Source organism: Dama dama, chromosome X (assembly GCF_033118175.1).
Source record: "Dama dama isolate Ldn47 chromosome X, ASM3311817v1, whole genome shotgun sequence".
In the NCBI taxonomy this organism is placed as follows: Eukaryota; Metazoa; Chordata; class Mammalia; order Artiodactyla; family Cervidae; genus Dama; species Dama dama.
The window spans coordinates 13,942,188-13,958,536 of record NC_083714.1 but is presented as its reverse complement, the minus strand read 5'-3'; the positions used below and the strand labels follow the sequence as shown (position 1 = coordinate 13,958,536).

General features: G+C 36.8%; 1 protein-coding gene across 2 annotated transcripts in view; it reads left to right on the top strand.

Moving 5' to 3' along the window:
• Positions 1-16,349, top strand: part of AMMECR1 (AMMECR nuclear protein 1) — a 114,948-nt gene that overhangs the window by 83,591 nt on the left and 15,008 nt on the right. For both annotated transcript variants that reach the window (XM_061137215.1, XM_061137214.1), the window contains one exon: positions 9,129-9,243. In XM_061137215.1, the coding sequence (XP_060993198.1) occupies positions 9,129-9,243 (115 nt within the window). The remainder of the gene's footprint in view (positions 1-9,128; positions 9,244-16,349) is intronic.

The window sequence follows — 16,349 nt, the reverse complement described above, 5'->3', positions numbered from 1 at the left end:
ACAGATGTTTTTCAGTGACAGCAGCTCTGAATCACCAAGATCAAAATGAAGAAAGCAAAAACAAGCCAAAACTTTCACTAAAAAAGTACTATTTGTCTTCGTTGCAGAACCTGCCCACACTTATAACCTACAACATCCAGTTAAACCCCAAGAGAAGCCTCATTAATTGGGGGAAAATTCCTTAGAACTGATTGAATGTGCTATACCAAAGTTGATTCGCTAACATTCTAGAGGCGGTGCTGTGAAAACAGAATGGAGCCATAAAGGCAGGCTGCCCAGAATTCAACTCTTACCTGCTTTAATGACCTTGGGCAAGTTGCTTCGTCTCACTGAACTCAGTGAACCTCAGTTTCCTCATCTACACAATTGAGTTGTTTTGAGGACTCAACAAGATAACACATGTCTAGCACCTAGCACACAGCAGGCACTCCATAGGTATTAGCTCTTTTGTATTTAAAGCTCTTTTTGTTCATAGTGTCGTGTCTAAGTATATCAGGACCAATTTCTTAGAATTTGACTAAGAGCTTTAGATTAGCAGTCTCCTAAGGGCAGTACATCTAGACCATCCATTGTGGAGTGGGAAGAAAAGATTAGAAATTATATTTATGATCTTTTACATAAAATATAAGAAAGTACTGACACTCCACTCATATTTAATGTATGCATTGACCCTGATGCTCCCGTTTGGTCTATGTCAGTGGGTCATTGTTGCATACTCTAAATTGAGAGATCTTGAGGAAAGTCTGAGAACCACAACTTGCTAGGATTTGACGGTGGCACACTACTTCTTTCAGTCACTTTTGCAGTATGTTGCAGCGTATTTCAGTTTACGAGCCTGGTTAAGTAGATGTGTGGTTCTTAGTATTATCTTCAATTTCTGGTTTCTTTGCCGGAATCTTCTTAAGCCATTTGACTATTATGCATAAGTTGGCTAAAGCTAGTTAAAGCCACTCAGGGTGGACAAATGGCTTAAGAACATTCCTGCAAAGGAATAATGGAGTGATGATAAGAGTCATAATATAGCAAAAGGCAAGGACAAGAATAAGGTGGAGTTAGCTGCCACTTCTGCAGGTCACCTTGTAAATTGGTTGGCCAAGTCATCAAGTGAAAATGAATATAATCTAATCGGATCTGACAAGATGTCAGTCCCCCAAAGAAGGAAATTATCAGGAACATTATTTGAAATATGTATTTATACCCACTGTTTTCAACAGCAAACTTATTCTAAGTCTGTACTGTGCTTTGGATATATTCACTGTACGTGATTGTGATACATACTTTGTAAATAAATATACATATTGAGGATGTATGCTCAGACTTCTTTTACTGATAAGAATGCTCAATCAAAACAGTTTGGAGACCACTGGGTGAGATGAGGAAAGCATGGAGCTTCTCATCTCTCATCCTGTGTCTGCTGCTTAGAGAGTGTTTACATTTTTTTCCTAAGGATTTTGCTGGAGCATAACCAGTAAGATTAGAGAATAACATATCTAAATCCATTGAAGATAAATTGAGCACAGTTCAGGGAATTGCATCTCTTGGTAAACATTTGTTTTGTATGGAAGTAAAAAGCCAATCCCTGCCCTGGAGATTTTTTAAAACCTAGCTCAGGAAAACTAAGTTACATTACAAAGCAACATATGAATGCATGGCTGCAGGATAATGGCAATTCTTGATGAAGAACTATGTTGCTTGATGTAGTAGACGTCTTACTAGAAAACAAAAATGTGTATACATTTAATTTCTGTGAATTTACCTGCAATTCTGGGTCATTTGGTAACCAGTAAACCAGTAACAGAGAGTGTAAACAGATCCTTCCAGAAAAGACACTAACCTTGCCTCACAGCCTTCCTATCAAACTCTTTTACATGTGTTCATGTATTATTTTGCAATCTACTATTCTTAAATCCTCTGTGGCTCTTCACATAATAAAAGGCATACCACAGATGCTTAATAAATATTTTGAAAATGAAAGAAAATGAAGGGTTCTCAAAAACACCAGAACCGGAAAGGGTAGCCATTATTCTCTTTCAATGGTCACAGTCAGTTCCTAAAGCAGATAATTTGCTTTGATCTTCTCATAAGGTTGAAGGGTCAATTTTAGTCCTGAGGCTCCATTCCTGTCACCAGAAACGTGACATGGAGGCAGCCCTGCGGGCATAAACTTAACAAATAAAACCTTGATGGTGGCGGGGGAGGGGCACTACTTACTGAGCCCCTGGTGTATGTAAGGCGCTTGTGCGGGTATTATTATTGTGTTCACTTGTCACAGTAGCTCTGTGAGGTAGGTACTATTAGTATCCCCATTTTATAGAAGAGGAAATGGAGGCTGGCACAAGTTAAGAGACTTGACCAAATGTCACACAACTAGCATGCAGTGGAGCCACAATCCAAATGTAGTTATGTCTGATTCCAGAATCCAAGCTTTTGATGATTCTCCTGTGCTGTGTTCTATAGGACTTTGAAATAGGGCTCATATTAATGATGACTTCAATTTTGCATTTTTGGGAGCTATTTTTATCAGTGGTAAGTGACGGGGAACTGTTGTTACACCTTGGAGAAATGCTTCTGATGACCCTGGGAAAGTGATACTTGTTCAGGGTTGTAGAGGTTTTTCTAGATTCTCCGAGAAAGGCAATAAAATTGACATTTGATTCAACTTGAGAGGTAGTTCAGTTTTATAGTATCCAATCTTAGAGAACACAGGGGTCAGATCCCTCGAAACTTTGAAAGTCTTTGTCAGGTTATTTTTGTGTTACATTCTCTTCAAAGTAGAGATAATCTCCTGTTTTCAAATTCCCCAAGATGGAATCTGTTGGTGGTCGTACTGTAATCTGTTTTCCATACCTACAGATTTTTTTTTATTGCCAAGACTATATTGAGAGTACTGTTCCAGTACTGTATAGTAATGAATGGCCCAAGTCATATTGAGTCTTAATGATGAACCTGAGTCATACAGAGAAAATTATGTCCGTTATACTCTGGTAGAATATATTTTAAAAGATTTCCATCAGAAAAATAATTAAAAACCAGTTTCTAGCCCTTTGTTTCTAAAAACAGGATCAAGTAAACCCAGAAACTCTGCAGGGAAAGCATCATGTGGGCGCTACATGGAGAGAGAGGAGGAATACCTGCCACATACACCAAACATTTAGCCATCTGTTTCTTCATGTATCTTTTATTGATATTTTCCAGTTGTAGTTCTGCTCCACTAAATCAAATTCACAACCTTGTCTCCTAATTTACAGGTGAGGAACTTGTGGCTAGGAGGCAGATTCTTGACAATATTGCTCTGATCATCACAGCATGCAGCCCAGAGAGTATTTATCCTTCCTGGTGGGCAGCTGTGGCCATCTTCAGAGAGTAGAGGCTTTTAAGAATTCCAGATTAGAGCAATTCAAGAGCTTTAAGCCATTCAGAGGGCAGTAGGTGATAACAGACTAAAGCCTCTGTAAATCCTATAGGATAGGCGCCAAATAACTTACATGAAAACCTTGAGCACCCACCGCTCTAGATCTCCCTCTCCCTCCTACCCTTCCATTCTTCCATCCTTGCGTTCTCTGTCTACCCCTTTGTGTGTGTGTATTTTTTTTAACTTTCTTTGCTTCCCACTTCCTTTTTCTGCTTCTAGTTTTTTCTTCCTCTCCATTTTTCTTTCTATATATTTTCATTTTCTTTTCCTCCTTCATACTTTCTCTTCCTTTTGTTCCATGCCTTAGTTCTTTCCTCCACTTCCTGCTAAGTACCCATCCTATCTTGCTTAGAAATACATATTACAATTAATAAATTGTAGTGTTAATACTCTTTAAGCAGCAAGTAGGTTGTACTCATTACTCTAAAGGGGAAAAACATGTCCCAATTAAGTAACAGTTTACATGTGGCTTACAATTGAAAATTTCCTTTCTTATGGGTCTCAACTCTCACCAAAATGAGGTTCCCTTCCTCACTCCATAAGCATGATCATGTCCTTTGTTGTTCCTCTCTACACTTAGGTTTGATGAATAGTCACTTAACTTTTTTGCATTCTGCTTTGTGCCTATTATATATTTATTTATTTTTGGACCATGGGAAGCTAAAATTGATACTTAATGTGAAAGAGAGGATATAGATAACTTTTCAGATTTGGGCTTAGGAGTCTAATATTCTCAGCTCCCGGAGTTCAGACATGTCACATGTCCATTCTGTTCTAGAAGCTCTGACGAAGAATGGCAGAATTTCCAGATAATTGAAACCCCTTGTGTAAAAAGTTGTTTTTTTAAAAATTTTTTTTTAGATTAATATATACTTGATTTGCTTTTCTTCACCTGTCCAAACAAGGATTTTAAATTTTGGTTATTACTTCCTTGTCCTGGAAAATGATTGCTTGTAATATGAAGCCTTTCTCAGTTTGGTATCTTTCCACTGGTTAACTGATTATGGTCATCAGTGTTTTAGAAAGCAAAAGAATGAATGAATGAGTGAGTGAATGGCTAGCTATCTAGACTCACAAATAATTTCTATTGCATGCTCTGTTGTTTTTGATGAGCCTTGCCATGTCTAAAGCTTTGTCTCTTTTCAGCTGTTTTTTTCCCCCTCATAGTTTCCAGGTACTGTCACAAACCATGTGATTCTTTGATAGCTAAGCTTCTAATATTTTTTTTTAAATGTTCATTTTCATTAAAGTGCTATTTAACATTAGATATTAACTTTGACAGATGTTAATGCTGCTTCTCAATTAGGTGGAATATATTCTTGGGAAGATGCCAATTTGAATTGAATATATTTGAATTTGGTATTGAATCAAACTGTTGTTTAAACCTTAGCCATCCATCATATGGGTGATGGAGCAGCCAACAGATTTTTTGTACATAAGTGGTTTTTTTCCTAGCAATATTTAGACATTAGAAAATGGCTTCTTATTGTAACAAAGAGAACTTCATACAAATTTACTACAAGATCTCTTTTTTTGTCAGTTCTTTAAATTGGCACATACTACTTTGGTATAAAACCCACTCCAGTATTCTTGCCTGGAGAATCCCATGGACGGAGGAGCCTGGTGGGTTACAGTTCACGGGGTCGCAAAGAGTCGGACACGACTGAGCGACTTCACTCACTCAGTTACTTTGGTATAAAATGCTTTCCATGGACAGTATTAATACTTAAAAATCCCTTTTGATCCTGCAGATTTCCAGTAGACAGTACGCCTAGCTCTATTTGCCCCTTGGCTACTAGTAAATGCTGTTAAATTATTATTTATCTTTTTTAGGCAAAGGCACTGCAGGTATGAGATCAGAATTGCCTAGTAAGGCAAGCATTTTGTTTTAAAATTAAAAAAAAAACAACAACCTCATAATCCTGTCAAAAGTAGCAACTAAGGAGTGGATACTAGAAAGAATTGTGAACTTGTATCAGAGAATCTGGGTTGTCCCCCTACTTGTGTCACTACCTAGCTGGGTCAACCCCGAGTAAGTCACTGCCTGACTCCCCATAGCATATTGTCTTTAAAGCCTCAGCTTCCACATCACATATTCTATATACAAAAGGGAGCAGGGCCAAGAGAAGCTGAATCCTCTTGTTTATCAGCCATCTACCCCAGTCTAGCAGCTCTGAGGTAGTCTCCAGCCTCATTTTTTTCATCTTTTTAATAATCCCTTAAATCCTCACTAGGCTTTCATTGCTAGTTCTTTTCCCTAGGAATTTGCATTTAGAGATACTGAGGGCTTCCTACCTTTTGGAATTTGTCTATGCACATGAATTTAATGAAAAGTTACCGATGAAAAATGCAAGAATTAAAAGTCTTGTTTGAATGAGTGTTTCTGTAAAATCAGACTGTTTACATCATGATTAACATACCTTTATTAGTTCAGTGTTTTGAAATTAATACCTTTGAGTGTCGTATGGCAAGGCACGATTGTTATTTTATCTTATTAGCCATGCTAGCATTCTCCCACTCACTCTTTGATCTAAACATTTTTTTAAGTCCCTGGTGAGTGAGCAATAGACTCCATATCACAAGGAAAGCTTCCTAGCCTGGTCCTCAGTTGCACTTGAAAATTTTGTTGATTTGAAATAGTTTGAATTATACTGAGCTAAAATATATCTTTCACTGGTTTGCTAGGAAATAAAATAATAACCTGCCTCAGAGTGTTGAGAAGTTAACTGTATGGCAACTTCAACATGTGTATTTTTTAAATATATATAAAAGCTAGAGCTAGATACAAAAATCTCTTCATTAAAGGAGACCTAGTACTATAATGAAAAAGGCAGACAGTAAGAAGTGTTGGCAAGGATGTAGGGATATTGGAACCCTTGTACATTGCTGGTGGGAATGTAGGATGGTACAGCCACTATGGGAAACTATTTGCTGGTTCCTCAAAAAGTTACACAGAATTACCATGTGATCCAGCAATTTGACTCCTAGGTATGTACTCAAGAGAAATGAAAACATTACTTTCCACAAAAAACTCATACATGAATATTCATAGCAGCATTATTCATAGTAGCCCCAAAGCAGAAATAACCCAAATGTCCTTCAACAGATAAATGGAAAACAAAAATATGATATATCCATAGTATTGAATATTATTGTGCAATTAAAAGGATGATGTGCCTTTACAAAATGTATTAAGGTGGCGCTAGTGGTAAAGAACCCGCCTGCCAATTCAGGAGACATAAGAGACGAGGGTTTGATCCCTGGGTTGTGAAGATCCCCTGGAGGAGGGCATGGCAATCCACTCCCTGGAGAATCCCATGGACAGAGGAGCCCGGCAGGCTACAGTCAGTAGGATTGCAAAGAGTAAGACACAACTGAGCGACTAACACATACCGATACATCCTGCAACATGGATAAAACCTCAAAAACATTATCCCAAGTGAAAGAAGCCAGACACAAATGGTCATGTGACCATTTGTATGCTCATACCATTTGTATGATTCTACTTATATAAAATGTCCAGAACAGGCAAATCCATAGAGACAGAAAGTAGATTAGTGCTTGCCAAGAGCTGGGGGGAGGGAAGAATAGGGACTGACTCCTAACGGATATAGGGTTTCTTTGTGATGTGATGAAATATTTTAAAATTGGATGGGGTAATGATTGTATAATTTTGAATATACTAAAAATCGTTGAATTATGTACATTGAAAGGGTGAATTTTATGGTATGTGAATTGTATGTCAATAAAGCTGTTTTATAGGAAAAACATTAGCAACTATATTACTGTAGTTATTTGAAATTATAAAAGTGTATTTAAATTACATTTCTCCCAGGGGCTGGGAGGAGGGAGGAATGAGGAGTTAGTGTTATTGGGTGCCTTGTTTCAGCTGGGCAAGATGAAAAAGTTCTGGAGATCGATCGATGGATGGTGGTGGTGGTTGTACAACAAGTGAATGTATTTAAGCCCAGAGAAATATACACTTAAAAGTGGTTAAAATGGTAATTTTTATGTTGTGTATATTTCACCACAATAAAATCTATAACCCTAAAAATAATATTTTATGTTATCCTAATGTATAAGGCTTTTTACCCTCTCTTTTTCTTTTCAAAAGGAAAACTGAAAGTGTGAATTTGGGTTTTTATGCATGGGATTCTTCTGTTTTTTACAACACCTCTCCTGGGTGGGGTTGGGGGGTATTATACACACATCATATGTGTCTTTATGTTGGCTTTGGATGAGAACTTGAAAATATTTCTTAAGACTTTATTTGCTAGTTGGAAAATAAAAGAAGCCAAACCATAGGAAATTTACGTTGTTAAATTATGAAATAGTGAAATGCTATTCTCAGAGTATGAATTATCATAGATTTCCTGGTTTTCTTGGTTAATCTTGGCTCCTTGAATGGGGAAAACATGTATGCTCTCTTTATAACATCTCTGTCTTTCTGTAAGCATTTTCCTCTGTATGGCAGGATAGAATGAGCACCACAATGTATCGAAAATACTTAACAAACATAGGGGTATATTTGTACAATACAGTGAGTGAGTTTCTGAATGGAAAGGAAAGGGTAGAAAAAAGAAAATCCAGCAATGAGGAAGTCACTGAAAAAGGAATTAAATTATTTCCAAAGGTCACGGAACTTTGTTATGACCCAAGCAGTTTGTGGGCTCTGTTTGTAACCTCTAAGGATTAATCTGTGAAAACATTTCTAAGCCTGGCTCTGCTATACAGCACATTTGAAGATCGACAGCACAAATGCCATTAGTACAGTGGGCAGTCAGAGGTGTGTTTGTTTTCTTGACCAGGAAGTGGTTTCTTTTAAAAGCACAGGAGCACACAATGCCTGTGTTTGTGTGTGTGTCTCTGTCTTTTCTGTCTGTTCTACTGTTGCAGGAAGAATTATGGTCTTCCAACATTTTTGTCCTTTACAGTGAGGTTTTTCTAGAATTTGGCACTGTGGTACACTACCCTTGATTACAGGATTGAATCAGAGTTGATGTACTCAGAAATCCATTGATGTGATTAATGGTTTTCTAATCATAATTTTATTTCCTAAGATTAGCCCTATTTCCTGAAGTTTCACAATTTTTGAGTAGTATCTTGAATTCTCCTTTAGAGGGGGCTTGAAATCTTCGTACTTTTAGTCCATAATTTGCATGATAATTTTCATTTTCTTTGATTTCTTTTACTTGAAGAAAATAGCATTTTTACCTTTTTTTGAACTTTTTATATGTTGTTCTATGGTAGCTGTCCAACCTAGTGTGAACCTTTTTTTTTTTAACAACATGAAATATACATATATATATATATATATATATATATGTTTTTTCTACCAGTCAGTGCTAGATGTAGAATTCTTCCCCTAAGTTTACACTGCTCTAGTTTTTATTCTCCTCAAAAATCAAATAAAACATTGTCAAATTCTACAAGTAACAGGGAAGTATACAAGGAAATGACTATACAGGAAATGTAATTGATCATTCACTCTTTACAATTGAATCAGTCACAGGATTGGCTAGTAAACACAATCTGCTGAATGAACAAAAATAACTTCTAAAATCTTTGGAGTGCTTGAATGCATTTGGAGATTTTGGCACCTTTCTCACCTTACTGATTTTTTAAGAAATTCTTACCTTTTTCAAATGATTGTCTGCATTTGAAACTAGGAACTCATATCTAGTGACTGTTTTAATATTTGCTTTGTTTTCAACAGTGCCCTTAAAGATAGCCGTTTTCCCCCAATGACAAGGGATGAGCTACCACGGCTGTTCTGCTCAGTGTCTCTGCTCACTAACTTCGAAGACGTCTGTGATTATTTGGACTGGGAGGTAAGACAATAGAGAATTTTTAAAGAAAAAGGAAGGTAACTCCTGAGTAATTGTTTAAAAATTAGGCCCAAGATAACTCTTTTGTAATGGAGATGGAGATAACGTGGATAAATAAACCTCACAGCTGATCAATGAAATGTGAGTGAAGGAGTTTTTCTTTTTTTTTTTTTGAAGGCAAAGTACCTTATGTTGTTTAAATACCCCAAGCTAAATTTGCTCTTCATTTTTATCCTATTAACTTCACCACAGCACCTCATAAAAGCTGTTAACAAGTAGTAAGCAGGATTGATTAGAATTTATTTCTCCTTTCTGGTATGACTGCCACCAAACAGTTAGGTAGTCAGAGGATATATCGCAGTAACAAGCGGCAGAAGGGTTAGGATAATATACCAGTTGGGGAAATCAGCTCCTGGATAATAATGGGGTATTGATTAACTACAAGTAAATCATGCTAATTCATTCTTGGATACCTTAATCTATGTACTTGCACACACGAACAAGTAAGAGTGTATCTAGGGTATCTCTGTGCATTACAATTATAGTAGCCTATATTGGTCATCTTTTTGTTCTTCTTTAGTATATGGGGTTGAGTTGTTAAGAAACTTCAGATTCTCACCATGATTTGTTTTGGTGGTTGGGTGGTGTTAGTTAGTTAGTTAGTTAAGTCACTCAGTCATGTCCGACTCTTTGCAACCCCATGGACTGTAGCCCATCAGGCTCCTCCATCCGTGGGATTCTCCAGGCAAGAATACTGGAGCGGGTTGCCATTTCCTTCTCCAGGGGATCTTCCCGACCCAGGGATCGAATCCAGATCTCCTGTATTGCAGGCAGACGCTTTAACCTCTGAGCCACCAGGGAAGCCCTGGGTGGTGTTAGTTGAGTATATATCTATGAAATTTTACATGTGAACATACCCATGTTACCTGGCTGCTTACTATATTCCAGGCATGTGCCTCATACATGTAAGTGCTGAGATTTGGTCCCTGCCATAAATATCTTATAGTCTAATAGCAGAGAAAAGAAGTATACACAAGCACAAAGAAATTAAGTGGTATAAGAATGAAACATTGGGATTTCAGTGATACACAGAGCATTCATGTGCATATAGATATTCATAAATGACTTGACTGTATCATCATGATATTACATGATGTTTAATTCTACTGCCATTTTAGAATGACTATCCCCCATGGTAACTGAGATATTTTATTCTGTGGACAGGCCACTTTCTTAACAGTTAATTTTATTTTTGGCTTCCCCCTCACTCCTTGTGATATCCTGGACAATTTACTCCACTGTGTTTCAGTTTTCCACATACAGAAAAAAAGACATTTATAAAGTTCTTAATCTTCATTGAAAAAAATCTCCATGATATAAATATTGTTATGCGAGAGCTATTTAAAAAATTCTTCAGAGAGTAGGATGAAACAGTCCCTTTCTGGGGTTTGTGGTAGGGTTTTCTTTGAGCATTATTAGAATATGAAAGCATCTTAAGATTTTTTTGTAAAGGAAAAAGTAAAATTTGTTGATAGTGTTGACCCTGGCAAAGTTGGAACCTTTTATAGAATTAAAATATTCCAGTTGATCCTTTTCTGTAAGTTTTATTGTTCCTATTTGAATTTTTCTTAAAGAGATATCTACCGGTATTATAGAAATACCTCAGTACTTTATTTTTAAGTGATCCCAAATCATATCCCTTACTTATTAACAAATAATATTGTAATGTTTTAAGAGTACTGCTTCCTCTTCTCTAGCTAGACTTATATTTCTGCTTTCTGAATCACAGGGCGCTATGTGTGTATTGGTAGGGATGGGAGTGATAATAGCAGAAGAAGCCTGAGATCTAGGGGGTGACTGGGCTACAAAAACATTCCTACCTTTACTTGCAGCCACTGAGTTGGAAGTACAGTTCAGAAAGGGTGCATCTGTGTGTGCAGAAGTGTGCACGTGTGACATGTACATGAATGTTTATTGCATAAATGTGTGTGCATATGTTCTCGGGGAAGGAAAAATGGGAAAAGCCAACAGTTGCTAAATAGGTATGGGTAAGCACACCATCATCTTCTTTAGTCCACATCGAGTAGTGTCTACAGCTAAGATGAACCTAGATACTATTGGGCTTGTATGTTCATGAGATATGTTATCTTTCTGTTGGGAGGGTGAAAGGTAAAGCACTTAAGAATTGGTACTGTGTATTCTTTTAGGGTGTATTCATCCTCTCTGATCACCATCTGCTAGTTTGATTTTTTAGAAGATTCTATATGTTTCTACTTGGCATTATATATTTAATAAAGCCCTTAAAGTTTAAATATTGATGTCTATTTAATGATGCTTTTCTGTTAAACAAGCAACAAAAAATATACATATATTTTTGTACTTTTAATATATAAGCATTTGAAAGTGATTTAAGTACTGCTAGAATAGCTATGCTAAGAGGAAAAGACTGTCATTTTCAATTACTTCATCATAGTTTAAAGTATTTAGCATAAGAGAAATTTGTTCCCAAAGAATAAGGATAAAAATTACATTTTTAAAAAGAGTGTGATTTGGCCTTTAAAAAAATGTACCATAATCAGTATTTTAAGGATTATCCTTAACAATTTTGAGAAAAGCATTGCTACTTTAAACACAGAATGCCAAAGTAGAATTAAATAAATTTTTTAAAAAGCATATGTCAGTAACCTTCCTCTGCTAAGTATATACCCCAAAGAAATGAAAACAGATGTTGAAACAAAACTTGTCCATGAATGTTCATAGCAGCACTATTCACAATAGCCAAAAGGTGGAAAACAACTCAAACGTCTCTCAACAGATGACTGGGTAAAATGCATTATAGCCAAAGAATTGAATATTATTCAGCCATTAAACAAATGAAGGACTGATACATACTACAACAGGAATGAGCCTTGGAAACATTATGCTAAGTGAAAAGAGCCAGGCACAAAAGGCCACATCCTGTATGATTCTGTTTATAAGAAATATCCAGAATGGGCAAATCGTAAAGATAGACAGCAGATTAGTGGTTGCCAGGGGTTTGGGGGGAGGGTATGAATGGGAAATGACTGCCTAATGGGTACAAGGTTTCCACTGGAGGTGATGAAAAACTTCTGAAACTGGATAGTAGTGATGGTTGTATAACATTGTAAATGTACTTAATGCTACCTATTTTGTACACTTTCAAGTGGATAAAATGGTAAATTTTATGTTATGTGTATTTTATCAAATAAAAAGGTACATGTGCATATGCATATATATGTATATATTTTAAACTACTGCCCACAATAATATAATAATTCTAAAAGGAATAAAACTTTTAAAATTCAAAAAATATAAAGAAAGAGCTGCAAGTCATTTGGAATTATACCATTCTGAGATAACTGTTAATATTTTGGAATTCTTTCTCTTAATTCTTTTTGTGTCTTTGTATCAATAAAACTACATCTTTGCTTATGTAACTGAGATTATATTAAATTTACAGTCACTATTAAAAAGAAGATTATAGGGGAGCCTGTTATGGTTTATCTTTGTATATATGTTAATTATTTTTTGTGGAATTCCTTTATGAGGAGTCAGCCTATATTAAGAAGGTATACATTTCACTTTGAGAAATTTCACACTGTCAAATAAGTATAACTTTTTTTCTAAGAATGAAATATCCTATTCACCATAAGTATCTAATTTTAACCTGTAATACAAAGTACTATGTATGTTTGTACCAGAGGGGGAAACAGGAGATGATTACAGAATTTCAGTGGAGAATTTTTAAGTCAGGGATCAATCGGTAATGAGTATGTTTTATATAAGCAGAAACCTCGAACATAGCGCTTTTCTGGTGGAAGTACAGTTTAAGAGTTGACCCCCGCTGGTGAAGCGTGTTACTGCAGTAGAATTCCTAATTAAAAAGGACGAAAATGCCCAGATCAAAGCAGGAAGAGGGCAAAGTCTGGGAGTCCCCAGGATAGAGTTAGGTAACTTCAACAACAACAAAGACATCCCTGGGGTCATGAGGATGAGGGACGTGACCAGAGGTAATAGACACCTAATTTTCAAATGATCAGGAACAAGTGAGCTGCCACAGGGCTGGCAGTTACTCTCTTCTTCAGCCAAGGTTTTTGACTCAGCCTATTTGGGATCTCTCTTTTGGTAACATGTCTCTAATTTTATGACAGCATTTAGTAGGAAAATAAGATTTACATCAGACCTTTAGAGGCTGGAATGCTTCTATCTGATAATGTGAAGAATGCATGATAAGTGGTTTCACAAGTGGATGTAACTAATTTTCACGTCACTGTTGAATTGACAAAATGATCAGTAATGCTTCCATCTGTTATATTTCCTCAAAATGAAATGTGTCAAAATGAAAGTGTCTGCAGGTAGCCTCTCAAGGAATCTGCATAGTCATTAAAAACAACAAACCAGCCACCAAAGGCTTGAAAGACAAATTGGAATAGGTTCCCTCCCTTCTGAGAATTGCTGACCAATGCCCACATCATGATCTACTTATTGCTCTGATAGGTATGAGAAGAATGAGGAGTGATTGATCTGGGCAGGGGCGGGGGCGGGAGTGGGTGGATGGGTAATGATTAACTGGTAAGTTGAAATACCTACCTGCAACGGGTAACATGGTTGTTAAATGAGGAAAATTACATCTCTAGGGAGATATCTGAAGTGATCTGCCTTGTGTTTGAACACAAAAACTTATCATTGTTCTGTATTCTTCAGTTGACAACACTCTTCGAATTCTGAGGGGCAGGATGGCTGACAGACATGGTGCTTTAGAGAGGGGGAAGAAGAACTCATGCAGCATGTTGGAGTCCTCTGAAATGATAGGGAGCCTAGAACTTGTGTAGTTACACTGTTTGGGAGCCATGTTTCCTTTTAAAGATCTGAAAGAAGATAAAACCAGTGACATCATACTCCCTGGAGTTTGACTCAAGGGGTGATTCTAGGTGTGTCATCTACTAGCTGCTCATTTTCAGGACTATATAAATGAATAAGCCTTTTGTTTGTAGAAGAACTTGTATAGCAAGTATACTACCAGTGATCCTGTGGGGAACTGATGTAGCAATTTGCTGACAGATGTCAAAATATTTTATAAATTATAGTCAGGCAATTTATAATAGTCTTTTATCTCTGCTTTAGAGACAAGATCATTTTGAAGGCATGAGGAAGGCATGTTTTCTGCATTCTGAAGTAGACCTGTAGATCATATTTCAATAGATTACTGATACTGTCACAAACCATAAGGCACTTTTTGCTATATACAGCTTCCTGAATCACTGACATTTCACCTGTGTATACAGTTGTCACTTGTGGCCCTTAAGGCAGACTGCTTACATGGAATCAGCCCATCCTGGGTGGGGCTGGCCAGCATGACTCTTACATGGAGCCAAAAATCTGTCCCCAGACTATAAAGGTAGACCTCAAGTCCCTCCTAATCTTACTCTGTCCCCAAAGCACCCAAGCTTGTTGAACTCTTAGTACCCAGAGAACTGTACTTCACTTTAAAAAGCAAGCTCCAAAGCACACCTCTTAAATGATCACAACTCCATTTCTGACATGTTCAGTTGCAGTTAATAGGGCACTTTTGTAGCAGCCTTCATGAGAATAAACAGATGAGATGAATAAATCAGCTACTGTCATCTCACATATATATTTTTTAGAAGTTCATGTTCTTCTTTTCACCCTGTCTCCCCACTTAAAGGTTTTACATTTTTCTGGCTCCTATTAATGTTCTACTGAAAACAGTGTTTCCATTCATACACAGATGATTAGCATGACTCATGAAGTCACCAAGTAAAATGACTTCTAGTGGTACATGTTCTGTCAACCCCAGACCCTTGCTTATTTTTCCCAGCTACGATAAACACTGTGTTTTGCTTCTCTTCTAACCTAAGGTTTCTGCCTTTTAAAAAATACATAGGCTTCATCTATCTAAGAAAATGTTTTTCACAGTATTTTCTCAGGGACCTTGAGGTGGTTGTGTAAGATGTCACTATCATTAGGATAACTTAGTCTTCATCCTGATGCTCTACTTTGAATGTTTTTTCAAGTGCTGTAGAACATTGGGAAAGGAATGCTTCACACTTCCTGGCCATCTAGAAAGAATTTGCTGTGAGTCACAATTCAGTGTATCAGAAGCCTAGTGAGGAAGCAAGCCGAACAAAGTAAAGTAACCTCTAGAAGGTGATTTAATGCATAAAAATTTCCATTAGCTATTGATACTGTTAGTGAGATGGGCTGCTGTAGTCTATTGTCAAGCCTCCTCCATTTGCTTCCAGCTTCCCTCCCAGGGCATTGTTTGGTGGGGGAATTTTTTCCTGCTTCTTCCCTCAAGTCCACAAACTCTTCCAGCCCTTTTCTTGTAGTAGTTCCAATCGACTACTCTTTCCTGTACAGGTTGCTTCTGTGTGCGTATCCCTAGCATTTGATAAAAAGAGAGAGCTGAATTGTGGAAACGAGGGGACTCGGGTTCTCTTCCTAACTGCCACTACCCAGCTTGCTGCCCTTTCTGGACCTCTGTTTCCTCCCCAGGAAGTTGGAAGAGTTGGACTAGATAATTCCTAAGGTCTCTCTGGATGCTGACAGAGTGTGATGCTGTGACACCGGTTTTAAAAATGGCTTGTTTTGTTTTACATCCAGGGAATGAATGAATGCTAGCCATTTAGAAGTCATAAGAGGTCCCTAACTTTTAAAATGGCCATTGCCAACTTAAAGTAGGCAACAAAGTGAAAGATTGTCCATTTTCTAAAATTTTACGTTCTAAATTTCTTTTTCACAAAAGAATTTTCTTCAGGAAGAAGAATACTCAATTCTAAACCATAAATGCTTCTACTTTATTATTGCATCATACTCTTAAGTCAACATTATAGGTATAAATCTAAATTAAGCAAATATATTAGGGACTGATTATTTACTTTACAAATAGATACTTTCATTTGCAGAAGGACACCCTATAGGGTTTCTTTACTATCTTTCTCATGACTTTAAGATTAATTTATTTACATAAGTTCAAGCCATATGTAACTTTTTAGGAACAAATCTCTTTTGTAGAAACTGAGTAAAACCATATTGAGTCAGATACTCAGTGTACAGTTCTAATGTGT